This window comes from Thamnophis sirtalis, unplaced genomic scaffold (genome assembly GCF_051295495.1).
Source record: "Thamnophis sirtalis isolate CommonGarterSnake01/CBP01778 unplaced genomic scaffold, rThaSir2_p1.2 scaffold_11, whole genome shotgun sequence".
Classification (NCBI taxonomy): domain Eukaryota; kingdom Metazoa; phylum Chordata; class Lepidosauria; order Squamata; family Natricidae; genus Thamnophis; species Thamnophis sirtalis.
The window spans coordinates 1,226,811-1,253,073 of NW_028261391.1; the positions used below are offsets into that span (position 1 = coordinate 1,226,811).

The following is a 26,263-nucleotide window of genomic DNA, read 5'->3' on the forward strand; positions in this document are numbered from 1 at the left end:
TAACCCTGCAACCAGCATAAATACAATGCCTGTGGGGCCAAGTGGCCAAATTTCAATCGCACAACCATGGGGAATGCTGTGTTAGCCGTAAGCGTGAGGACTTGTTGTATGTTTTCAGCTGTCACTTGGAACCGTTGTAAGTCGAGAACCGCCCGTCTGGTGCTTCCGTCTTCTCCCAAGACAGTGTGGCTCATGGGTTTGTGATGTTGGTTTTTAATTTGTGGGAAAATGTTCTTAATGAGTTGAACACCACTGTCGGTCCTTAGGAGTGTGGCAGGTTCGACAACTCAGTGGGTAAACAAAAATAAATAAACACAGCCCAGTGTCCGCACAGACACACAAACACACACCCCTCCCGGCTGACGGGAAGCCCCAGATAGCCCCTCCCCCCCCAAGCCTTTGATCGGTGCAAGGGGGAAATCTGGGGAACAAGCAATTTTTAATAATGTTTTAAACTGTGTCCTTTTAATCTTTTAATTAGTCTTTACCGGTTTGATAACTGGTAAGACCCCCCCCCCCAGAGTCACTTGGGGCGGAGGGGAGATGGGTGGCATGAAACATTAATAAACGCAGGGGGGTCCTTGAATTAAGAATCGTTGATTTATACTGGAGGTCTTTTAAAGAAGAGTCTCCTGGGTCTCCTGCTTGAGAAGGGGGCTGGACTAGAAGACCTCCAAGGTCCCTTCCAGCTCTATTCTGATTAACTGATGGATTGAAATGGTCTAGGGTCTCCTGCTTGAGAAGGGGACTGGACTAGAAGACCTCCAAGGTCCCTTCCAGCTGTATTCTGATTGATGGATTGAAATGGTCTAGGGTCTCCTGCTTGGGCAGGGGGTTGGACTAGAAGACCTCCAAGGTCCCTTCCAGCTCTATTCTGATTAACTGATGGATTGAAATGGTCTAGGGTCTCCTGCTTGAGAAGGGGGCTGGACTAGAAGACCTCCAAGGTCCCTTCCAGCTGTATTCTGATTGATGGATTGAAATGGTCTAGGGTCTCCTGCTTGGGCAGGGGGCTGGACTAGAAGACCTCCAAGGTCCCTTCCAGCTCTATTCTGATTGATGGATTGAAATGGTCTAGGGTCTCCTGCTTGAGAAGGGGGCTGGACTAGAAGACCTCCAAGGTCCCTTCCAGCTCTATTCTGATTCTGTTCATTTAGGGGCCCTTCAAAGTTAGAGCAGCCGTGGAAAAAGTGACACATGGTCGTTTTTCACACTTTTTCACACTGGTCACGTGATGAAAACTGAGAAGCTTGGCAACTGACTCGTATTTATGACGGTTGCAGCATCCTGGGGGGTCAGGTGGTTCGCCTTTGGCGACCATCCGACAAGCCAAGTCCCTGTGGAAACCGGATTTGCTTAACGACCGCAGTGATTCACTTAACAGCTGTGGAGAGAAAGGTTGTAAAACGGGGTGAGCAAGTGCAGTGATTCACGTAACGGCTGCTTTTCTTAGCGAGGGAAATTTTGGGACTGACGTAAATAATAAAGAATGGATTTTCCTGAACTGGGATATGGTTCAGGAGGCGCCTCCTGAACCCGTTTCGACATGCGGTACATCCACTCTCACCCGAAGGTTCTGCTCTACCTGTGCAGGTGAGTCACCTGTGGCCAGGTAGGGAACAGGCTGCATTCCCGAAGGGAGGCATCAACCTTAAACGTCCTGTAAAATCCAACACAGATTTCTGCGACGGTTGACTTCGCGCAAAACTGGGAAGCAAAAAAAAGATCCAAATTACTTGGAAAAAGAATTTTTTTAAAAAAAGCTCTTATTGCTATTAAAAATAACAAAGGAGGTGAGGGTGTGACCCAGATGTGCTACGGGGGGGGGAAGGGAGGGAGGAACGGCGGGACTTTCAGTGAAATGGCCAAGTGAAACCACCAGGGGGCAATGGAAAGGCACCTGGTTTAAAAGGCAGCGCAGATGTTGCGAGCTTCACTTCCCAGTTCTGAATCCAGCCGTGCGCTCTGGAGAAACTTCTGGATTACAAAAAAAAAAAAACCAGAAGACCCAGAAGAAGAGCCTCCTTTGCCAGGCGCAGTCTCTCTCTGCTTTGAAGAACCATCCAGATTTGCTCGGGGCACCTTGTCCAGCGCCAGCCCCATCCAGCCGCTGCCTCTCTCTCTCTCTCTTGGTCCAGCTGGGTCCTGCGTCTTGCAGCATCGTTGAAGCAGGATGGCTAACGGGGGTCTCCAGATGGTGGGCTTCATCCTGGCTTTCATCGGCTGGATTGGCATCGTGGTCAGCACGGCCATGCCCCATTGGAAGGTGCTCTCCAACGCGGGGGAGAACATAGTGACCGCCCAATCCATTTTCGAAGGCCTGTGGATGTCCTGCGTCACGCAGAGCACGGGGCAAATGCAATGCAAATTTTACGACTCCCTTCTCAAGTTGCAAGGTAAGCCTCACCTGGGACGCCCTGCTTGAGGTGGGGGAGAAGAAGAGGGTCTCCCTAGGCTGCCCTCGCACAACACATTTCCTAGGGCTGCCGAATTACTCCACTTTCTGGGGTCCAACGGTGCCTTCCACCACCCATAGCTGGGCAAAATGCAGAACCAACCACGGACATCGGTTCATCTTATTAGTCTAATCGCTTCTCAGGTGTGAACGTGTTGGGTGAGCCAAGTCCCTTGATGGGTGGGTGGGTGGTCTCTCTGGATGAGTCAAAGACCCCCGATGGGGGTCTGGGGGAGAGTGAGGCTGGTAGATGCTGCCTTACTTGAGTCCCCGTATTCCTTGAGTCCAGCTTGTCTTATATCCCTGCTGAATCTGGTAAAAGAAAATATTTATAGATTTGAACGTTTGCTGCCAAAATCTTTTTGTAGTCAAGTTTAACTTTCCAAGTTTTGTAAAGTTTAAGTTTGATAGTTTTTCAGCCGTTGGCTGTGCTGCGTCTTTACTAGTTTGCGACAGCCGATAGTTAAATTTTCTGAGATTTTACGCGTTGTTTGAACCCCTACACCCGGTACGCCAGTAACTAGATGGGATCTTTCTCCTTTCTTATCTTCTTTACTACTTCCTCTTATTGGTATTGTGATGATGATGATGATGATGATGATGATGATGATGATGATGATGATGATGATGATGATGTTGTTGTTGATGATGGTTCTGTTGCTTTGTGTGTATATTGAGAGCTTCTAAACCGGAGACCAATTCCTTGTGTGACACTTGGTCAAATGAAGTAACTCTACGCTAATTCTAATTCTTTCGGGTGAATGGTTCGTCCAGATCCAAAGGACTGGATTGAGTCAGTTAGCCCAGCGTCTGAATTAATTACCTTATTATCCATCACACTTTTTTTTGCACAAGCAGGATGAACGTTTAAGGCAACGACTATTAAAAACCTGAGCGTTTGAAAGAAATGAAGCCCACAAGCGAATTTTCCGTGTATGTGAATCTGACTCTTCCAGAGGCGAAGGTTTTACGCAACTGGGGGGGGGGGAATAGTCTCTGTAATTATCTTCTTCATAATATTTGTCCAGTGACGCCTTCGTGTCATGCAATCCTTCTCCAGTATCGGAGGTTTGAATGCTGACACTCCGACGGCACGTAATTGCCGAATGATGGAGAAATTCTGCTGTCAGCAAACTTTGATGAGGCCCTGATCGATTTGAAAACGCAACTTTTAACAGTCAGGGCGACAGTTAGGCCTCGGGGTGGGAATTTCACACTTTGCATTCATTAAACCCGAATCTTTACGAGCGCACACTTTTGAAAACTGGGCGCTGCTGGCAACAGGAAGGGCCAAACTGACAGGAGGGTGAATTGCAAATAACACAGGGTTGTGTTGTGTTTACTCATCCGAAGATGCATCCCCCCCCCTGAAGTTGTTCAGAGAACTGCTAAGCTCGGTTAAAACACGGTTGTGTAGTTTGGGAAGGAGATAGTTGTGAGAACCAGAAGATCTGAGTAGGACTGGATGAGAGGGTTTCCGGCTTCTCCGTTGGGCTTTTGCAAATGATGCAAACCCTGGAACTGTGGTTGGTGAAGCCTGATGGGTCCAGATTGTGTTTTGTTTTGTTGTGCAAAAGATGCACAAATCAGGCGCTCAAGAGGCCGTGTAAGTTCCTTGTTGCAGGGCATTCGTCCCTTCCATAATATTCCTCTCTTTTTTTTTTTTTCCCCACTGGAGGGCACAGGATAAATACGTCCCCGGAGGAAAATTTTATCTATCAATAATCTAGGAGGCGCTGAGTAGATTGACTTGGGGAGGGATTTGCTTAGCAAGGAGTCCGTGACTGAATCAGCAAAGGCCTGGTTCGCGTTGGCGGCTGGATTCGAACCCCGGGCTTCTTCGCGTGGCGGGGGCTGTGTTTGTGGGCGCAGATGTGCGCACAAGCCCACATTCTAGTCGCAACGGGTAGAAAAAGCAGTGGTTTCAACGAACAGAAGGGGTGTGTGATTCCTACGATTATAACAAGCCCGGGGGGAAGGGGGCCTGGGAGATCATCTAGCCCAACCCCCTGCCTGCTACAAGCCACGATAGGAGGTCACGGTGGCGCTTGGATTGGCTTCGAGTCAAAACAGCGCCCGCTTGCAACTTGGTCACACCCGACTTGATGCTTCGCTGTTTAAACTAAGGAGAGAGCCAAAACAATTGTGTGTTTCAATCTTGGCAGTTTTTCAGATGGGTGGACTCCAACTCCCAGAATTCCCTGGCCGGCTGGGGAATTCTGGGAGTTGGGGGTCCACCCATCTCAAAGCTGCCAAGATTGAGAAACACTAGAAACACCTCCTGTTAGGAACCTTTCCTGGAAGTCAGAAGCCCTGGCTGGCTAAATCCAGGAAAGACACTCTGTGCGTGCTCAGAGGCTCCCTCTTCCCTCCTTTTCTTGCTCCAACACTGAGTCTTAAAAGAGTTGAGAATGCTGGGCCTCCTTCTCTGGTTCCTGGATGGGGAAACCTCAACCTCTGGATTCTGCACCCCAAACTTCCTGACCGATTGCGGGGGGGGTGTTGCTCCTCAAGATGCAGCAAATGCACTCTGCGCATGACCAGAGGCACCCCTTGTGAGGGAGAACCAACCCCACTTTTGCAGAAGGTCCAACAGAGTTTTTCTGGGACTCTCGAGCAAAGGGGTGGCGTGGCCGCCTGATTCATATTAGCGGGAGCCTCTTTGGGCTGGGAGTCACCCCAAATTCAGTCTCAGGAAGAACCTGTCCTGCACGGCTGCCCCTCCCTCGTGCCCAGGCACTCCCAGGCAGCTCCTGTTCTTGGGAACAGCCTCGATTCGAACCCGCTTCCCAGGAGCTGGGAAATGGCCCTCTGGAGGTGCCTGATGGAGTGGAGAATTCCCACCTCCTCCTCTCTGTGCGCCCTCTTGGCTCCCTCTTTCTCCACCCTGATGGATTTTATTCCAATTGCTTTTTTTTTGTGACTCTTTTAACGATGTTGATCTGTTAGGGTTAGTTTGAATGCAGGAAGCTGCCAGGGATTGTTTGCTACGAGACGGGCAGCAAATAAATTCAATAACTAACTAAATAATAAATAAATCGAAGAACTTTATTTGTGCTTTTAATCTTTTACAGTGTACTTAGCGGAGAGTGTAGAACATAGAGTGTAGAAGAGAAGAGAATAGAATATAGAGTAGAGTAGAGAGAATAATAGAACAGAAAACAAAATAGAATAAAATAACAGGACAGAACAAAACGGAACGGAATAGAACATAGAGTAGATTAGTTCTTCTTGGCCAACCTGTATGAATGCATCCAGGTGAGCCTCTGGCTGGGGCACAAAATGTGGCACAATCTGTCCAGGTAGGAGGGAAGAAATACGCAGAATGTTTTGGCAAGGAGGATGAGTGGGAAGACCGTATCGCCTCCCATCTACACCGGGAGTCCCTGGGGCAGAATTGGTAGCTCTGACTCCCTCTCAGCGACCAACCAGGAGCTCCTATGCACCCCATTGCCCCGCCCAGTCTCCGCCCCCTTTTTTTACTAGTGGATACTCCTTTCTCCATCCTATAGCCCCTCCCAGTCTCCACCCCTTTTCCCAGGAGTATCTTTATCCGTCCAATGCCCCCACCCAGTCTCCGATCTTTTTTCATGAGCAAGAGTTTCTATATCTATCTCCTGGCCCCACCCCATCTCCGCCCCTTTCCCCCAGACCTTATCTATTCATCTCATGGCTCCGCCCAGTCTCCACCCCCTTTTTCACTAGCAGGAGCTTCTTAGCAATAGCAGTTAGACTTATATACCGCTTCATAGGGCTTTCAGCCCTCTCTAAGCGGTTTACAGAGTCAGCATATCGCCCCCAACAACAATCCGGGTCCTCATTTCACCCACCTCGGAAGGATGGAAGGCTGAGTCAACCCTGAGCCGGTGAGATTTGAACCGCTGAACTGCAGATAGCAGTCAGCTGAAGTAGCCTGCAGTGCTGCACCCTAACCACTGCGCCACCTCGGCTCTATATAGCAATAGCAGTTAGATTTATATACCACTTCATAGGGCTTTCAGCCCTCTCTAAGCGGTTTACAGAGTCAGCATATCGCCCCCAACAACAATCCGGGTCCTCATTTTACCCACCTCGGAAGGATGGAAGGCTGAGTCAACCCTGAGCCGGTGAGATTTGAACAGCCGAACTGCAGAACTGCAGTCAGCTGAAGTGGCCTGCAGTGCTGCACTCTAACCACTGCGCCACCTCGGCTCTCTTGATCCGTCCAATAGCCCCGCCCAGACTCCGCCTCTTTTTTCCATCTATACTATGGCCCCACCCAGACTAGATGTCCTTTGGTGGTGGACCAGCTGTGCGTTGCTCTGCCAAAGCTTCTCTTCCGTTGTCTTCTGCAAGAGCCGCACACTTTCACGTGTGCCGTGTGAAGTTAAGACAAGTCTTCGCTTGCTTCTGGGAAGCTCCTTGGGCAATTCCCATCGCTGGAATTTCAGATCTTGCAACGGTCCCTCAGCCAGACCTCGGTTGGTTCCAAACCTTCCCTAGAACCTCTGCTCCATTGCCTCTGCGTCATCTTGGAAACCCACCGTCCTCTCGGGGGAGATGAAGGCCACCACCACGTCATTGCGGCTCTGGGCGTCTTCCTCCCGTTGTGCTAGTTGGAAGCACATCAAAGGCCTCCCGTCTTATGAAAGAAAGGCAAGGGAGCGTCACAAGCACGGGCGCCCGCTTTGGGGTATCGGTGTTGGATTGCAAAACCCATCATCCACAGAAAGGTATCGGTGGGGAAGGCCAGAGAAGCCCAGGCTGTGAGGTTGCAATGGAAGGTGGCGTCAGGTTTCCAAATAGCATCCAAATTTAAATCAGAGTCCCAGGCAAAGGATTCCTCAAAGTTCCAATTTATGAAGAGAGCCATGTTGGCACAGCTGGGAAAACCCGAATCTGAAAGCTTCCCGGTTTTCGCCACCCAGTTGGAAATTCAAGATCTTGCCCCCATACCTGCAAGTCCATCCCAGGGTCCAATCTCCCACTGCCATGCAGGCAGCTTCCATGAAACCTCTTCAAGGAGACCACCAAGGTCAGAGGGCATCGAGGGTCCCACCGTCCCCTCCTCTCTGCAAACTCCACTCCCTTGGAGTTCTGATGATGTTACCCAGTCAGGTAATGAAACGTCTGCAAGAAAGCCGTTGATCTCAGAAAGCATCAAGGGCGCCATGGCTCACTTCCCCCTCCTCCTCTCCACAGACCCTCCCCTCCCTTCTAGCACTGATGATGTTCCCTAGTTGGGTTATGAAACATCTGCAAGAAAACCACCGAGCTCAGAGAGCCTCAAGGGTCCCATGGTTCTCCTCCTCTTTCTCTTTCTCCTTCTCCTCCCTCTTCTGCACAAACTCCTCTTCCACCTAGCACTGATGATGTTACCTAGTTGGGGCTATGAAATGTCTGCAAGAAATCTACCAATCTCAGACAGCACCAAGGACGCCCCAGTCCTCCTCCTCCTCCTCCTCCTCCTCCTCTCCCCACTCACAGATCCAAGTCCATTCTAGCACTGATAATGTTCCCTAGTTTGGGTCATCATGAAGCAAGCTCAGAGAAGCATCAAGGACCCACTAAGACAGATGTGGAGCATAGCCATTTCCGGTAGCAGAGGCACCGCAGGCCAGATCTAAGAACCTGTGGCCTGGATCCAGCCCCCGGGCCTTGAGTTCGACACCCCTGTGCTAGTGGCTTTCCCTGTCGTTGCTATTTAAGCCTTTGGGGTGGGGGGCTCAAACCCTTTAATTTAAACTCCAGTCAGCGCCGTCATCTTGCAAGGAAGCAAGTGGGGAGCTTAAGAGCAACTTTGGGGGTTTCACGGAGCACAGACTGAGGGGGGTGGGGGCATCAGATGTCTCCTGCAATCCTTGTCTTCTTCATTCCTCCCCCCCCCCCGCGACGGACCCCCCCCCCCCGTTCAACTAAGCAGAACCAGATGTCCAGGTGGCGATAGTCATCATGTTTGGGAAGTCCTAAATGGGGAAATGTATCCTAGGAACACAAAACTTCCTTTCGGGGGCCGCCCTGCCTTCCACCCCGGGGTTGCTGGAATCCAGGAAAGGGATGTTACTCTTGGCGCATCTGGTGGCCACCGCTGGGTGTTGGCTATTTGCCCAGCCCCCCCCCTCCCACAAACGCCCCTCGAGCTGTTTTTGAAGGGGTAGCTGGCCCCCGCGGGACAGTTTCCGGCTGCACCTTCTTCCCCGCCCTCGGAAAGCCGTGGAGGGCGCATTCCTGACCCACTGGCTGGCTGTTTGTGGAGCCAGCTGAGAGGGTGCAGCTTTTGCACAACGGAATGTGCGAAGGCCGCGCCCTGTTCGAGTCCTCCGAAGGATTCCAGGAACAATACGCGGCAATACGGTGGGTGCCAAGAAGATGAGGTGGAACAATCTTGGGAAGAAAGATGCCATCCAAATGGAGAGGAGAAGGGAAAAACTCGTCATGGGGAGATCAGACTGTTGGCTGGGCATCACCCGAGGCCCAACTCCCTGGAAAGGGTCAGCCAGGGGTACAGACTGCAGATTAGCAGACTCGGAAGGGACCTTGGAGGTCATCTAGTCCGTCCACCCCCCAGCCTAAGCAGGAGACCCTAAATACCATTCCTGACAGATGGCAGCCCAGTCTCTTCTTGAAAGCCTCCAGGGATGAAGCTCCCACAACTTCTATTCCATGGGTTGATGGTTCTCACTGTCAGGAAATTCCTCCTTATTTCCAGGTTGAATCTCTCCTTGGTTAGTTTCCATCCATTATTCCTTGTCTGGTCTTAGGGTCCTTTGGAGAATAGCTTGACCCCCTTCCTCCTCTCTGGGGCAGCCCCTCAAATATTGGAAGATGCTCTCCTGTCTCCCCTGGTCCTTCTCTTCTCTAAACTAGCATCTCTCTCTTTTTTCTTTTTCATTATTTCTCCTTCCTTCCTTCCTTCCTTCCTTCCTTCCCTCCCTCCCTCCCTCTCTCTCTCTTTCTTGTGCTTTGGAGAATAGCTTGACCCCCTCCTCTCTGTGGAAGCCCCTCCAATATCAGAAGATGCTCTCCTGTCCCCCCTGGTCCTTCTCTTCCATAGACTAGCCATGCCCAGTTCCTGCAACCGTTCATCACATGTTTTAGCCTCCAGTCCCCTAATCAGAGGTGGGTTCCTACCAATGTGGCTACCAGTTTGCTTCATGTGCGTGTGCAAGGTGCATGTTGTGCATGTATGCACAATGCACCGTAAATTGTTCTGTGCATGCGTGGAAAACATGAAAAACTACTAAAAACATGCCCGCGATGGCAGCAGTGGCTGGGGAACCAAATGGGGGCGTGGCCCGCCTGGGTCGCTGCCGGTTCTGCAACGAAGGCCAAATTACTACGACCGGTTCGCCCGAACCGGTGCAAACCAGTAGAAACCCACCTCTGCCCCTAAACATCCTGGTTGCTCTTCTCTGCACTCTTTCTAGAACAGAGTTTCTCAACCTTGGCAACTTGAAGATGTCCGGACTTCAACTCCCAGAATTCCCCAGCCAGCATTCGCTCCTTCCTTCCATTCTTAGCTCCCTCCCTCCCATTTCCTTCCTTCCTTCCTTCCTTCCTTCCTTCCTTCCTTCCTTCCTTCCTTCCTTCCTTCCTTCCTTCCTTCCTTCCTTCCTTCCAGAATCACAGGACTGCAAGGGAACTCAGAGGTCTTCTAGTCCAACCCCCTCCTCCAACAGGAGACCCTATAGCATCTCAAAAAAAGTTGCTGTCCAATCTCTTCTTGAAAACCTCCAGGGATGAAGCTCCCACAACTTCTGGTGGCAAGTTGTTCCACGGGCTAATTGTTCTCACTGTCAGGGAATTCCTCCTTAATTCCAGGTTTGCTCCTCTCCTTGATTAGTTTCCATCTGTTGCTTCTTGTCCTGCCTTCGGGTGCTTTGGAGAATAAGTTGAAACACCACCACCCCCTCTTCTTTGGGGCAGCCCCTCAAATATCGGAAGCGGCTATCATGTCAACCCCCGCCCAAGTTTTTTCCCTTCATTAGAGTTGACATACCCTAATCCTGCCGCTGTTCTTCACCTTCGTAGGTGGTATTTGCCCACCTGGAGCCTCAGCCCAGCCAGGCTAAGGCCGTCCATCAGGTGTGGCCCTTGGGGGGGGAAGAAGGAGGGTCCCCCGTGGCCCTCCGGGGACCAACTGCTGCTTTTTCTGGGTTCAAGGGCGGTGCAGGAAATCAGGCAAGGGAATCTAGAACTCCCAAGGCAGCCAAAATGACCTCTTTGCTAGATAAGTATTAGGTTTGGCCTCCCGACAGTTTTTTTTAAGACAATTACTGGCAATTTTTTGCACCATCATTCATTTCCTGTGTATTTTTTAACAAATAGCCAGCATTTTGGGCAATGAGCTGTCCTCCTTTGGGGAGAAAAATGGACATGCAACTTCGTCTCTAAGAAAAACTTCCCTCTGCAAAACGCAGGTTCTAAAGCCACTAGGGAAATTAGTTAACTAACTTAAGGACCGTGGTGATTCACTTAACAAGAGAGGTCATAAAGCGGGGCAAAATTCACTTAACTGTCTTGCTTAGTGACTGAGATTTGGGGCTGAATCGTGGCCATGCGTCAAGGACCGCCTGTACTCCTTTTTCCTCCTGTTCCATCTCAGGTAAATTGGGATGAGAGAGAAGGATTGACACACACACACACCCCAAAGTCACCCAGTTGGCTTTTGTGCCTAAGGGCGGACTAGAACTCGCCGCCTCCTGGTTTTCTAGCCTGGTGCTTTAACCACTAGACTAGACCAAAGCATCCAGCCAAACGCTGCATTGGTTTATTGGAGTGTTTCTCAACCTTGGCAACTTGAAGATGTCCGGACTTCAACTCCCAGAATTCCCCAGCCAGCGAAAGCTGGCTGGGGAATTCTGGGAGTTGAAGTCCGGACCTCTTCAAGTTGCCAAGGTTGAGAAACACTGGTTTATTGGGAAGGTGTTTAAAACCATGTTTTTCACTTTTAAAGCAAGGGTGGGGGGGGGGAACGATGGACCTTTTAGGACTTGTGGACTTCAACTCCCAGAATTCCTGAGACACAGTAACGTGGCTGGCTCAGGAATTCTGGGAGTTGAAGTCCACAAGGACCATAGAAGGACCACCGTCCCCTGTTCTCTGTTTTAAGGGCAGGTGGTAGATCTGAAGAGGTGGGATGGAGCTGGGCGGTGGGTTTCCCTTCCTCTGGATCTGGAGAAAGTAACTGAGGGTGCCCACCCACCCCCCAGTTAGAACCTTAAACATGCAAGGCAGAGGGATTGCTACTGGTCTTCCATCTTCATGACTCTGGGGTCTTCAAGACGGTTGAGATCAAGGATGTTGGCTTAGCTGCTGCTCCATAGACCACTTGGAGAACATAGTTGGTACTGTTTGCTCAGGAGGCATGTCATGTGGCGAGTGGTTCCCCAGGAAAGGAGATGTCCTGCTCATCTCAGATACCGGTTATTGTGGGATGTCCCCTGTCCTTCTGGAGCCAGAAGTTCCTCCTGCTCCATCACCACCTCCATAATTCCTTCTCGTTCTCTTTCTCTATCACCTTCTCCTCCTCCTCCTTCTCTTCTCCTTCTCCTCCACCAGTTCTCTTTCCCCTTCTCCTTCTCTTCTCCTTCTCCTCCTCCACCAGTTCTCTTTCCCCTTCTCTTTCTCTTCTCCTTCTCCTCCACCAGTTCTCCTTCTCCTTTCCCTCTACCAATTCTTCTTCTTCTTCTTCTTCTTCTTCTTCTTCTTCTTCTTCTTCTTCTTCTTCTTCTTCTTCTTCTTCTACTACTACTACTACTACTACTACTACTACTACTACTACTACTACACCAGCTTGCCTTCTCCTCAACCAGTTCTCCTTTTCCTTCTCTTTCTCCTCCATCGATTCTCCTTATCTTTCTTCTTCTCCTTCTCCCCCAGAAATTCCCCTTCTCTTACTCCTTTTCCTCCACCAGTTCTCTTACTCCTCCTCCTCCTCTCCACCAGATCTTCTTCCCTTCAAGCGCCAAGTCTTTAAAAAGAACAGTACTAGGACTAGTAATGTCGAAGTGTCCGCTGGAGAAAGGTGGCTACTTTGGCCATGGAGTGCCAAGCGTCTAATTATTCTTGGGCCAGGAACTTCCTGTCCACAAGAGCAACGGCTTCTGAGGGAACGTTCTTGGGGGAAGACCACGAAGGGCAGGAGGTGATTAAGAATGGGAGTTCAGGATCCCGTTCCAAAGATGACAACCATGGTGGTGATAATGTTTGTTTTCCCCCCGTCTTCTGAGAACTTCAGGTGGGGATGGAGGTTGCCCAAACACCACGTCCCACTGGGAACATGAAGGCTTTTTCTGCAACTTCTCTGATCCCTGACTCTGGATTTAATTTAGAGCCAACACCCTGAACAACAAGGAAGCTGTTGACAGAAGGAATCCAGTGCTGAGATCTAAGGCAGCTTCTGAAGCCTCCTGGCAAGCTCAGAAGTCCTGCTCCCTGCGGAGGGAGGGTGTGGGGCGTCCAGGAATCCATAACTTGTTCCACTTTCCTTCTTTCCAGCTGCTGCTCGGCTCTTTCACAAGGTCCCCCCCGTCCCCCCAGCTCCCTGTTGCTGGATCTTAAGAGTCCTTCTCTTAAAACCACAGTGGGGAGACGAATTTCCATGACTTGGGAAGAATAACAAGAGTTGAGAGGGACTTTGGAGGTCTTCTAGTCCAGCCCTCTGCTCAAGCACCCTGTATAGCAGTGGTCTCCAACCTTGTCAACTTTAAGACTTGTGGACTCCAACTCCCAGAGTTCCTCAGCCAGCAAAGAATAACAAGAGTTGAGAGGGACTTTGGAGGTCTTCTAGTCCAGCCCTCTGCTCAAGCAGGAGACCCTGTATAGCAGTGGTCTCCAACCTTGGCAACTTTAAGACTTGTGGACTTCAACTCCCAGAGTTCCTCAGCCAGCAAAGAATAACAAGAGTTGAGAGGGACTTTGGAGGTCTTCTAGTCCAGCCCTCTGCTCAAGCCCTCTCCAACCTTGTGTGGACTTCAACTCCCAGAGTTCCTCAGCCAGCAAAGCTGGCTGAGGAACTCTGGGAGTTGGAGTCCACAGGTCTTAACTTTGCCAAGGTTGGAGACCACTACTATATACCATTCCAGCCAAACAGCTGTCCAATCTTTCTTAAAAGCCTCCAGCGATGGAGCACCCAGAATTTCTGGTGGCCAGCTGTTCCACTGGTTAATGGTCTCACTGTCGGGAAGTTTCTCCTTAGTTCCCCGGTTCTTTCCTGCATTAGTTTCCATCCGTTGCATCTTCTCCTGCCCCCGGGTGCTTTGGAGAATAGCTGGACCCATTCCTCTTCGGGGGGCCACCCCCCCGCTCAATTATTGGAAGACCCACCTAGTCCTTCTTTCCTCTAGACTCCCCCTACCCAATTCCTGCAACTTCAGACGTTCTTCAGAAGGCCCCCTGCTAGCTCTCTTACTCCATTCGTCCTTTCTGTTGCTCTTCCCTGCATCCTTTCCAGGGTCTCAACATCCCCTTTTTTTAATCATATGGTGACCAAAACTGGATGCAGTATTTCAGGTGTGGCCTTCCCAAGGCCTTTATAAAATGGTCCCAACACTTCACCTCACCTTGATTCTATTCTTCTGTAAGATGGGAGAGGGTGCCTGAGTGAGTTGCACCCCATTCTGTGACCTTTCTTCTCGTGGTTGTTAAGTAAAGCATGAGGTCATTGAGCAAATCCGGTTCCTCCCTTGATCTTTGCTTGTCCGAAACTAGCCAGGAAGGTCACAAAGGACACTCACCTGAACCCAGGACAGAGGGCACCTGGGACTACCGTGTTTCCCCGAAAATACAACATGTCCTGATAATAAGGCCGTGCCACGTTTTTCGGGTGGGCAAAAAATGTAAACCCTCCCCTGAAAACAACCCCCCCCCCTCCAGCCAGGCACAGCGCCACTCACCGACTTAGAGGTATCCTGAAGGCGCCAAGCCGCAGGAACCAGGGGGGGGGGGAAGACTCGCGTTGCTTGGCCAAGGTGGCACAGTGGTTAGGGTGCAGTACTGCAGGCCACTTCAGCTGACTGTTATCTGCAGTTCGGCGGTTCAAATCTCACCGGCTCAAAGGTTGACTCAGCCTTCCATCCTTCCGAGGTGGGTGAAATGAGGACCCAGATTGTTGTTGGGGGCGATATGCTGACTCTGTAAACTGCTTAGAGAGGGCTGAAAGCCCCATGAAGCGGTATATAAGTCTAACTGCTATTGCTATTGCTATTGCAGTACTGCAGGCCACTTCAGCTGACTGCTAGTTCTGCAGTTCGGCGGTTCTAATCTCACCGGCTCAGGGTTGACTCAGCCTTCCATCCTTCCGAGGTGGGTGAAATGAGGACCCGGATTGTTGTTGGGGGCAACATGCTGACTCTGTAAACCGCTTAGAGAGGGCTGAAAGCCCTATGAAGCGGTATATAAGTCTAACTGCTATGGCTATTGCTATATCTCTGCTGCCTCCGCCACGTGGCTTTTTTCTGCGGCTTCCAAAGCATGGAGGTAGGATGCCGAGTCTTCCGGACGTTGCCACTCTGGGAATACGCTCTATGGTTGTACGCTTTGGGAGTACGCTCTGCCTCAGCCAGCCCACAACCATAGAGCGTACTCCCAGGGCGGCGGCTGCCGAAAGACTCGGCTCTGGATCTCCGGAGTTTGGAAGCCGGGGAATAAGTTATGTTCGGAGCGCCGCCGCCACTGCGGCCACTGGCCCTGCAGGGAGAGCTGGGCCAGGGCATAGCGAGGCTGTGAGGCACACCAGCTGGGGACCGAACAGGCGCTCGCACAACCTCCCTTTCCATCCAGGCAGAGCGCCATGCACTGACTTAAGGGTATCCTGAATGCGCCAAGCCGTGGGAGCTGTGGAGGAGGGCAGAGCACGACGCGGCTTAGCGCCTTTGGGATATCACTGGGTCGGTGAGTGGCGCTCTGCCCGGTTGCCGGGTGGCTGCTCGTGAGCGTGGTCACCTCATGGCTGGTATGTTGCGCTGTTGAGACAGCGCAACACAGCCGTTTGCCCCGGAGGCTGTTCTTGGCTCGCAAGAGAACAGCCACCCAGCCACCCCAAAAACAATAACACCCCCGACAATAAGACCCTGTCTTACTTTCGGGAAAAGACAGTATATGGCAGAGGAAAGGAGGGTTAGTCCAGGCGTGGGGAATGATGGCCCTTGGATTACTTGTGGACTTCAAGCCCCAGAATTCCTGAGCCAACCACGCACAGTTCCCTCATCCTTGCTCAGGAATCACAGATTAGACCCACGTGAGAACCTGAAAGTGTTTTTGGGCCGGAAATTCTCTCTTTTTTTCCCCCCCAGAGAAGAAATTCGGGGTGTGAACATCAGGGTTGGGCTGGATGGAGGCTTGAAAGTGAGACCACCAGAGAAGTTTGCAAAAACCGTGCCAGCAAAAGTCCTTTCCTGCTGTTTTCCACCAGGGAAACTGGACGGATGAAGCTTGCATGTAAAATAAAGCCGAACAACACAACGCCAACAACGAAAAGAGTGGGAGCCAGTGAAGGGGGGTGGGGTGCAGAGCCCCATTCTTTCCTTCTGATGGTCTGCAGGTGCCTCTCATTAACGTCTTTAATTGTGTTTGTTGTCTGGATGCCCCCTGGGAAGGGAAGGGGGCGATTAAGGCATCCATTACCAAATGTGCGGAAAATGATGCTTCAGAATTCGCACAGATCCGAGTGCTCTAAAACCTGGCTTAGCTCAGGTGGAAACAAGAGGGTTCAACCATTGGCTTGCCAGCCCTTGGTTTACAATTTGAGTCCAAAATTCCTGTTGCTAAGTGAAACCGTCCTTAAGTGAGTTTTGCTCCATTTTACGACCTTCGTTGCCACAGCGCTGAAGCAATTCACTTAAGTTAGTCACATGGTTGTGAAGTGAGCCTGGCCTCCCCCCTTGACTTTGCTTGTTGGAAGGTCGCAAAAGGGGGAAATCACGTAACCCCAGGACACTGCAACTGTCATAAGTACATGCCACTTGCCAAGCCTCTGGATTTGGACCCTGTCACCAAGGGGGATGCTGCAGTGCTTAAGCGTGAAAAACTGTCTTGTCCCTTTTTCCAGTGCATGTGACTCTGAATGGTCGCTAAGTGAACTCCTGCAAATCGAGGACTACCTGTCTGGAAATTTGCAACGATTCTGAAGATCTGGGCCCGTTGCTGGCTGTGGAAGCAATTAGCAATAGCAATAGCAGACTTATATACCGCTTCATAGGGCTTTCAGCCCTCTCTAAGCGGTTTACAGAGTCAGCATATCGCCCCCAACAACAATCCGGGTCCTCATTTCACCCACCTCGGAAGGATGGAAGGCTGAGTCAACCCTGAGCCGGTGAGATTTGAACAGCCGAACTGCAGATAGCAGTCAGCTGAAGTAGCCTGCAGTGCTGCATTTAACCACTGCGCCACCTCGGCTCTTACAGGGGGTGATGAACATGAAGTCTTACAAAACTTCCCTCAAAACTATCAGGGTGGTATCACTGCGCCACAATGCCAAGCTCAAAACCACGTGACCTGGGTCTTTTGAACCAGTTTCAAGATTGACAGTCTGGGAGTTCTTTCGCATTAAACTTAAAGCAACATCGGCTTTTGGGGGCAGCTGCCAAAAAAGCCAACACAGTTCTAGGCTGCATCAACAGAGGGAGAGAATCAAGATCACATGAAGGGTTAATACCACTTTATAGGGCCTTGGTGAGGCCACACTTGGAATATTTGCATTCAGTTTTGGTCGCCACGATGTAGAAAAGATGTGAAAAGACTCTGGAAAGAGTGCAGAGAAGAGCAAGAAAGAGGATTAGGGGACTGGAGGCTCAAACATAGGAAGAACGGTTGCAGGAACTGGGGATGTCTAGTTGAATGAAAAGAGGGACCAGGGGAGACGTGATAGCAGTCTTCCAATATCTCAGGGGTTGCCACAAAGAAGAGGGAGTCAAGCTATTCTCCAAGGCACCTGAGGGCAGAACAAGAAGCAATGGGTGGAAACTAATCATTATAATACTATAACTATTCTATTCTATTCTAGTTTATTCTATTCTAGTTTTATTCTGTTCTGTCCTGTCCGATCCGATCCTATTCTTCTTTTCCAAAGCCCCCGAAGGCAGGACAAGAATCAATGGATGGAAACTAATCAAGGAGAGAAGCAACTTACAACTAATGAGATATTTCCTAATAATGAGGACAATCAACCAGTGGAACGACTTGCCTCCAGAGGTGTGGGTGCTCCTTCACTGGAGGTCTTCAAGAGGAGACTGGAGAGCCATTTGTCTGAAATGGCATAGGATCTCCTGCCTGAGAGCAGGGAGGCTGGACTAGATGACCTCCCAGATATCTCCCAACTGCTTAACATGCAGGAGTTATAACGATGGAAAACATTCTCGCTAATGAGCTTTTTCAGCTTAGCAGGTTTTTGCAAAAGTAGCCCTTGAGTTTAGCATCTCAGCAACCATCTGGGGCTCCTAAACATCTTCCAGAGGTCAATTGGATGCCCACTAATGATGGCGTCTCCTGCCCAGAGCTGAGGGCTGAAGGGCTGCCTGTCTCCCTCAGCACATGGAGCCACTACCAGGGTGAAGTGTCACCTCGGGGACTCTCCTGTTGAAGCCCTCTCTGGTTGAGCAAGAAGAGGCAGAGCTACCAAACTCATGTGAGATTACTGACTCTCGCAAGGGATAATGTTGAGGAATGCAGAATATGTGGGTCCTTGGTGCTCCTTGAGTTTCGTTGCTTTCTGGTAGATGTTCCATCACCCCGCTAGGTAACATCATCAGGACCGGAAGGGAGGGGGTTAGGGAAGTGGAAGGAGAGAGGAGGAGGAGGAGGAGGAGGAGGAGGAGGAGGAGGAGGAGGAGGAGGAGGAGAAGGAGGAGGAAGGACTGTGGGGTCCTTGGTGCTCTCTGAGTTTGGTGGTTTTCTTGCAGGCGTTTCATGACCCAACTAGGGAACATCATCAGTGCTGGGAGGGAGGGAGGGAGGGAGAGAGGGAGGAGGAGGAGGAGGAGGAGGAGGAGGAGGAGGAGGAGGAGGAGGAGGAGGAGGAGGATTGTGGGGTCCTTGGTGCTCTCTGAGCTTGCTGGTTTTCTTGCAGGCATTTCATGGCCCAACTAGGGGACATCATCAGGGCTAGAAGGGAAGAGGAGGAGGAGGAGGAGGAGGAGGAGGAGGAGGAGGAGGAGGAGGAGGAGGAGGAGGAGGAGGAGGAGAACAATGACTGTGGGATCCTTGGTGTTTTCTGACCTTGGCTGTTTCCTTGCAGATGTTTCATTACCAACTTAGGTAACAACACTAGAAGGATGTGGAGTTTGCTCTCTGTTTATATACACTATAACCCCACTCCCTAATAGCATGATGATGCTACCTAATTTGGTAATGAAATGTCTACAAGGAAGCAACCAAGCTCAGAGATCATTTAGGAAGGATATGAAGAAATAAATTCTCTGTGGCGTAATATGGCTACTATGATGCATTAAAACAAATCTGTAGATTATCCCATCTAGATTATCCCATCAGCCCATTAGTCCTTTAAGGCAGGGGTCTCCAACCTTGGCAACTTTAAGACCTGTGGACTTCAACTCCCAGAGTTCCTCAGCCAGCAAAGAATAACAAGAGTTGAGAGGGACTTTGGAGGTCTTCTAGTCCAACCCCCTGCTCAAGCAGGAGACCCTATATAGCAGGGGTCTCCAACCTTGGCAACTTTAAGACTTGTGGACTTCAACTCCCAGAGTTCCTCAGCCAGCAAAGCTGGCTGAGGAACTCTAGGAGTTGGAGTCCACAAGTCTTAAAGTTGCCAAGGTTGGAGACCCCTGCTTTAAGGAAAGGGATTTAATTTAACAGAAGTGGGGAGGCAGGTATGGTCCTCTCCAAAGGTGTGTCCTAGTAGAACATGATAAAATAGGTTTCTTTCAGCCTGAAAGCCTGTAGAGATTCTCAGTCCTCCAGGTCCTAGTTGTCCCAAAATTGCTTTTTTTTCCCCAAGAGCCAACTGGACTTTCTTGTTTTTTCTCTGAAGGCGTTTTGCTTCTCCTCCAAGAAGCTTCTTCAGCTCTGACTGGATGGTGGGGAAGGGAAGGGTTTATACTCCTTGCAGACAAAGCTGGTTATTTGCATCCTTTGAGAGGGTCCTTGAGGCCACTTGGAGGTTTTATCTGTGTCCTCAGGAGGGTCACCTGAGTGGTGCAAATGTTTCCTGTAGCCTGTAATTTTTTCCCTCTGGAAATCCCTTCCACCCCATTCCAAGGGTCTTCGTCCCACATTGCAAAGCTAAAAGTCTGTAGAGATTCTCAGCCCTCCAGGTCCTGCTTGTCCCAAAGGTGCTTTTTTCAGAAGGCACCTGGACTTCCTTCTTTTTCCTTTTGAAGACGTTTTGCTTCTCATCCAAGAAGCTTCTTCAGCTCTGATTTGGATGATGGGGAATGGAAGGATTTGTCAGCCTGGGGTGTTGGAAATAGCTTCCCACCTGATCCCAATGTTGGTCCTTCAGTCCGTGTGGATGCAAAACCGCGTTCTTCCTCTCTTCCCCTCGCAACAGTCACTCGTGCCCTTGTGACCTCAAGACTGGACTACTGCAATGCGCTCTACATGGGGCAGCCCTTGAAGAGCATTCGGAGACTTCAGCTTGTCCAGAATGCAGCCGCGCGAGCGATTATGGGTGCACCTCGGTTCACCCACGTTACACCTATCCTCCGTGCACTGCACTGGCTGCCTATTGGTCTCCGGATACGCTTCAAGGCGCTAGTCGTCACTTATAAAGCCCTTCATGGTATTGGACCTGGGTACTTGAGAGACCGCCTGCTGCCAATCACCTCCACTAGACCGATCAGATCCCACAGATTAGGCCTCCTCCGAATTCCATCCGCCGGCCAGTGTCGACTGGCGACCACCTGGAGGAGGGCCTTCTCTGTGGCTGCTCCGACCCTCTGGAACGAACTCCCCGTGGAGATTCGAACCCTCACCACCCTCCAGGCCTTCCGCAAAGCCCTCAAAACCTGGCTCTTCCGACAGGCCTGGGCTGATGAGTTCCTGTCCTCGCTCGAATGGTGTGGCTGTTGATTGTTTTTAAATTGTGGTATTGTTTTGTCCATGTCTTTTTTTCCCTATTTGTGTCCCCTACCCCCCCACTCCCCTGACTTGGGGTTGTGAGCTGCCCTGAGTCCCTTCTGGGAAAAGGGCGGCATAGAAATATAATCAATTCAATTCAATTCTTTTCCAGGCACCCTGCAAGCAACCCGGGCCTTGATGGTGATCAGCATCATTCTGGGTCTCATCGGAGCTTTTATCTCCATGACTGGCATGAAATGCATGAAATGCTTGGAAGACGATGTGGGCAAGAAGGCAAAGATGGCCATTCTGGGAGGTGTCATCTTCCTCATTTCAGGTGAAGACCATCTTTCTTCTGTAAAATCCATGGCTATGGGGCCGTTGTGGCTTGCCGGCAGCCGGCATCAGAGCTGGCAGCAGAGTCGGACAGTGAGGAGGTTGGGGAGGAACCTGGGGCAGTCCTGGGGGGCTGAGGGAAGCTCAGACGAGGGCTCTGCCTCCGAGTCAGAGAGGGAGTCAGACATCAGTGAGGCAGAGGAACAGCTGGAGCCTGTTCCCAGCGTGCGCATGCGCAGAGCTGACAGAAGGCAACTAAGAAAGGAGGGCCGACTTGGGAGTTAAGCCCCACCTTGGAGGCGATTGGCCCCTCCCAGAGGAAACCAAAGAGGAGCGAATGGGGAGGGGGCTTCTGCAGGAAACAATTCGTCCCTTCGGTCAATGTCAAGAGTGGGACGTTCTGTTTGTGACTCTAAGAGACTCTTTCCCGAAGTTTTGCTTTGCCCTGAGTTTGGAAACTAGTTATCTGGCAGCTCTCCAAGCGAGATGAGGTTCGTGTGGGTAAACATTCCTTTGAAAGACTGTTTGCTAAGCCTTGCAGGCTGTGAGTGAAAGGAATTGGCAGTCGTGTAAATAAAAGGGGTTTTGCCAACACCCAGACTCCCCTTCGAGCTTTCTAAGGAAGCCAGGGTTCGCCTTGGTCCTTGTGTTGTTTTGAGACTTCGGTATGGAAGCCACCAGAGATGAGCTAGTAGGTTGGATTCCTAGGAAAGAGTGATACAAATGGGAAATCGGCCATCTGTAGGATCTGGGTGGAGAGAAGGTCCCTAATCTGAGGTCAGCCTTGGTGACGTTAAGGCGGATGGGCAGACAATGGTTGACTTGGAGATGACTTGGGAATCCCGAACATCTCATCTGAAATCCAAGAGAGGAGACAACCTGGGTGTAAATCTGTCCAGTGAAGGGTCTGCCCAAGACACAAAGAGGGGAAGTCCTACTTTGCAATGCAAGGTGTTGGCCAACCTTCCTCAAAGGAGGTTCCTCCAGTCCTGTAAACAATGGAAGAGTGTCTACGGAGTTGGGATATCTCTGGAGGCTTTGAAGAAGAGGCTGGACGGCCCCTTCTCACGATGGTTTCCTTGGTTTCATCGCACGTTGCAGAAGAGATGGAAGAGATGAGCGCTTCTCAAGGGTGGTCAACTTGAAGATGGGTGGACTCCAACTCCCACAGTTCCCCAGCCAGGGAATTGTGGGAGTTGGAGACCACCCAACTTCAAGTTGATAAACCTGAGACATACTCTATGTCAGAGGTCTCCAACCTTGACGACTTTAAGACTTGTGGACTTCAAGCAGAGCTGGCTGAGGCGTACTGGGAGTTGAAGTCCCCAAGTCTTAAAGTGGCCAAGGTTGGAGATCCCTGCTGTATGTGTCCCAAACTACAATTCTGTTATTCTAGATGTTCTGAAGTTAAGTTCTCATATTATATCCAACACATCTGGAAGGGGCCATCTTGACTGTGGAAAGCTGGTGTGAGGTGGTGCCTTGGAAGTTGTTTTCACAATACCTCTCCCTTCTCTCCTTCTCTCCTTCCTTCCTATAGGTTTTGCCGCCTTAGTGGCTACCTCCTGGTATGGCAGCATTATCACACAGGACTTTTTCAACCCCTACACACCCGTCAACTCCAGGTAAGTCAGATCTCAATGAAACTCTGGCCTCAACTGATGGGGTGGGTCAGAAGGACCTCCACTGGAAGTTGGTTTCATGGTTGACCCTCTGCTGATGGAATAGCCGAGTTGGAAGGGGCCTTGGAGGTCTTCTAGTCCACCACCACCCCAATCAAGCAGGTGACCCTATACCATTCTGGACCAACAGCTGTCCATCCCTTCTTAAAGCCCTCCACTGATGGAGCACCCATAACTTCTGGAGGCAAGTTGTTCCACTGATAGATCGGCAGGAAATTCCTCCTTAATTCCAGCTTGCTTCTCTCCTTGACCAGTTTCCATCCATTGCTTCTTGTCCTGCCTTCTTTGGCACTTTGGAGAATAATTTCACACACCCCTCCTCTTCTCTGGGGCAGCCCCTTAAAATAATAGAACATTGCTAGCATATCACCCCCTCTAGTCCTTCTCTTCATTCGACTTCATTAGATCATCCTGTCTCAATATCTTTTTCATATCACGATGACTAAAACTGGATGCCGTATTCTAGGTGTGGTTATCCTAAGGCTTGGTAAAGAGGCACTAATACATTGATTTCATGCCTCTGTTCATACAAGCAAGGATTGCATCCGTTTTTCTGGCTGCCTCTGTACACGGCTGACTCACATTTAATTAATCACCCACTACGATTCCAAGATCCCTTTTCACAGTGACTGGTTTCTGAGCTAGGTTTCACCTAATCTATATTTGTAGCTTTGGTTTTTCCTTGCCCAGGTGTAAAACCTTCTCTTTTCTCCTCATTCAACGTCCTGTTGTTGGATAAAGTCCGTTGTTCAAGTCTGTCAAGATCTCTCTGGATCCTGAGCTTCGTCTTCTGGGGTGTTGGCTGCTCCTGCCAGCTTAGCCTCACCTGCAAATTGAACGGGTTCCCCCACTTCTGCTCCCTCATCTAAGTCATTCATGAAGCTATTGAGGAGTCCTGGGCCTAGGACGTAACCTTGTATTTCCTCACTGCTTACTTCCCTCCATGTGGATGTAGCACCATTAAGGACTCCTCGTTGAACCCGGTTTGTCAGCCAGTTACAAATCCATCTGGTGGGCGTGCTATCTTCTATCCCACATTTTTCTAGCTTACCGAGAAGTAGTTTGTGGTCTTCTTTGTCGAATGCCTTTCTGAACTCCAAGTATAATATATTTTTCCCAGCATTTCGCTGGTCTACTAATTTAGTCACTTTGTCAAAGCATGAAATAAGATTGGTTTGGCATGATCTGTTTTTAACCAACCCGTTCTGGCTTCCCCAAAAAGACAGTGATTTCTCCTTGTCCCCCGCCCGGGCCACCTGCTCCAAGCTGTGTTGCTGCCGTTGGCTAGAGAAAGTCCAAAATTAATTTCCAAGGAGGCATATGAGCAATCTGCTACATTGTGAGGCTCTGTGCTCTCCCCGCCGCCCTTCTACAGCTCAGCCATGTTCGCCAGACCTTATGCGCGCCCTGGGAAAGGCCCGGGCCAAGAGGAGAGTTTATGCAATTCCTCCCTCGCTTCAGAATCCCGTCAGGCCTCCCGCTTTAATCCTCGCAACTTCAAGGAACGCAGCCAAGACGCACATGCTGGAACCTGTGGGCCATGTGGCCTTGTGTGTGGAATCTGGGAACCAGCCAAAGGACATGAATGAGGAAACAGCAGATTCTAAAGCAAAGTCGGAGATGTTTGCACCTGCAGAGACAAGGGAGTGGGAGAAACGACTGGGAGAAAGAATTACGCTAGCGTTTCTCAATCTTGGCCACTTTGAGATGGGTGGGCTTTATCCCAGGGTCTCCTGCTTTGCACAGGGGATTGGACAAACAGAGTAACAGGGTTGGAGAGGACCTCGGAGGTCTTCTAGTCCAACCCCTGCTCAAGCAGGAGACCCTATTTCATTTCAGACAAATGCTCGTGCGATCTTTTCTTTAAAACCTGCGGTGATGGAGCATCCAAAAGTTCTGGAGGCAACTTCTGTTCCGCTGGTTGATGGTTCTCACTGTTGAGAAACTTCTTAATTCAAGGTTGCTCCTCTCCTTGATTAGTTTCCACTCATTGCTTCTTGTCCTGCCTTCAGGTGCTTTGGGGAATAGTTTGACTCCCTCTTCTTTGTGGCAACCCCTGAGATATTGGAAGACTGCTATCCTGTCTCCACTAGTTTATTATTTTCATTAGCCATGAGCCAAGGTGGCGCAGTGGTTAAATGCAGCACTGCAGGCTACTGCTAGATCAGCAGTTCAGCGGTTCAAATCTCACCGGCTCAGGGTTGACTCAGCCTTCCATCCTTCCGAGGTGGGTAAAATGAGGACCCAGATTGTTGGGGGCAATATGCTGACTCTCTGTAAACCGCTTAGAGAGGGCTGAAAGCCCTATGAAGCGGTATATAAGTCTACTGCTATTAAACTAGACATACCCCAAATTCCTGCAACCGTTCTTCATATGTTTGAGCCTCCAGTCCCCTAATCCTGTTCCTTGCTCTTCTCCGAACTCTTTCCAGAGTCTCCACATCTTTCTTTATAATACGGTGACCAAAACTGGATGCAGATATTCCAAGTGTGGCCTTATAAAGTGGTATTAAGATTTCACGTGATCTTGATTCTATCCTTCTGTTGATGCAGCCTAGGATTGCATTGGCCTTTCGGACAGCAGCCAAACACTGTTGGCTGGTATTGAAGGGATTGTCCCTCTCATAGAAGGCCTCCAAGTTCCCTTCCAACTCTGTTATTCGGTTATTTTGTGTGTCACCAAATAAAGAACTGAATTGATGGGCTCTTCCACCTCATTCTTGGGCTTCAACTGACCATCTCTTTCCTCCTCAGGTATGAATTCGGACAGGCACTTTTCATTGGCTGGGCGGCCTCCTCCCTGAGCATCTTGGGCGGTGCCTTCCTTTGCTGCGATTGCCCCCGGAAAGAGACCTCCTACCCCCCGACTCGGGGGTACCCCACGGTTGCCCCCTCCACCGGAAAGGACTACGTATAATACGACGGGAAAGGATGACATGAGATGTTGGCATCGGACGACTCCAAGGGACATCGCTTTACTCCTGTGCTGCGCTGAACAGAGCAATCCTGCTTTGGCACACCGCCTTCGCCCGCCCGCCCACCCACCCCCCCATAAGTGAACTGTGCCTCTTTTGTACCCCTGCACCCACTTCTGTTCCTGCCCGGGGTCCTGCTCTCGTCCCCGGTGGGGAAACTGAGGAAAGGATTCACCCAGAAATCAAGAATGCAGACGTAGGGAACGCCACCCTCTTCTCTTGGGGAGAGGACCGACAAGGCAGCCATTCCCTTTTTCGGACCCTTCTTCGCTCTCTTAAGGACGGACAATCTTCCTCTCTCTCTCTTTGAAACCCTGCCGTAGATTTCTCTCAAAGGGCCAGGGGAAAGGGGAGGGGGCTCAAAGCAGGCGGAGGGCCCAGTCTGGCAGAGGAAGGCCCCCGGGAAGAACTTACAAGTAGTCCTCGACTTACGACCACCCTTGAGCCCCAAAAATGCCTCTTGCTCACATCAGTGGTTAAGTGAGGTTTGCCCCATTTTGCGACCTTTTGGCCACCGTCGTTAAGCGAATCGCCGCGTCGATTAAGTGAGTCACACACTTAGTTGTGACGTGAATCAGACTTTGCTTGTCAGAAGGTCACAAACTGATGTAAATGCAACTCCATCGCAAAGCACCCGGATTTTAATCACATAAACACGGGGGGATGCTGCGACGGTCTTAAACACGGCCATAATAAGTAGCTTTTTTCCAATGCCGTCGTAACTCGGGGCGGCCACTAAATGAAACCGTCGTAAGCCGAGGACTACCTGTATTCTGCGCGTGAATGTGCTGGGGGGTTCCCTCCCTCCCTGTAGACCCCCC

General features: G+C 50.5%; 1 protein-coding gene across 1 annotated transcript; it reads left to right on the forward strand.

Annotated features, from left to right (window-relative positions):
- The first annotated feature begins 1,994 nt into the window (after nucleotides 1–1,994).
- Nucleotides 1,995–26,263, forward strand: LOC148043416 (claudin-1-like). The gene is made up of 4 exons (XM_087725006.1): nucleotides 1,995–2,396; nucleotides 20,622–20,786; nucleotides 22,326–22,410; nucleotides 25,222–26,263. Exons 1-4 carry the CDS (start codon nucleotides 2,174–2,176, stop codon nucleotides 25,382–25,384), a joined length of 636 nt encoding a protein of 211 aa, XP_087581132.1. The 5' UTR covers nucleotides 1,995–2,173; the 3' UTR covers nucleotides 25,385–26,263.

Coding starts and splice junctions, on each gene's coding strand:
- LOC148043416 (XM_087725006.1), top strand. CDS start 2,174: ATGGCTAACGGGGGTCTCCAGATGGTGGGCTTCATCCTGGCTTTCATC. Junction 20,787..22,325: donor TGTCATCTTCCTCATTTCAG/GTGAAGACCATC, acceptor TCCTTCCTATAG/GTTTTGCCGCCTTAGTGGCT. Junction 22,411..25,221: donor TACACACCCGTCAACTCCAG/GTAAGTCAGATC, acceptor TTTCCTCCTCAG/GTATGAATTCGGACAGGCAC.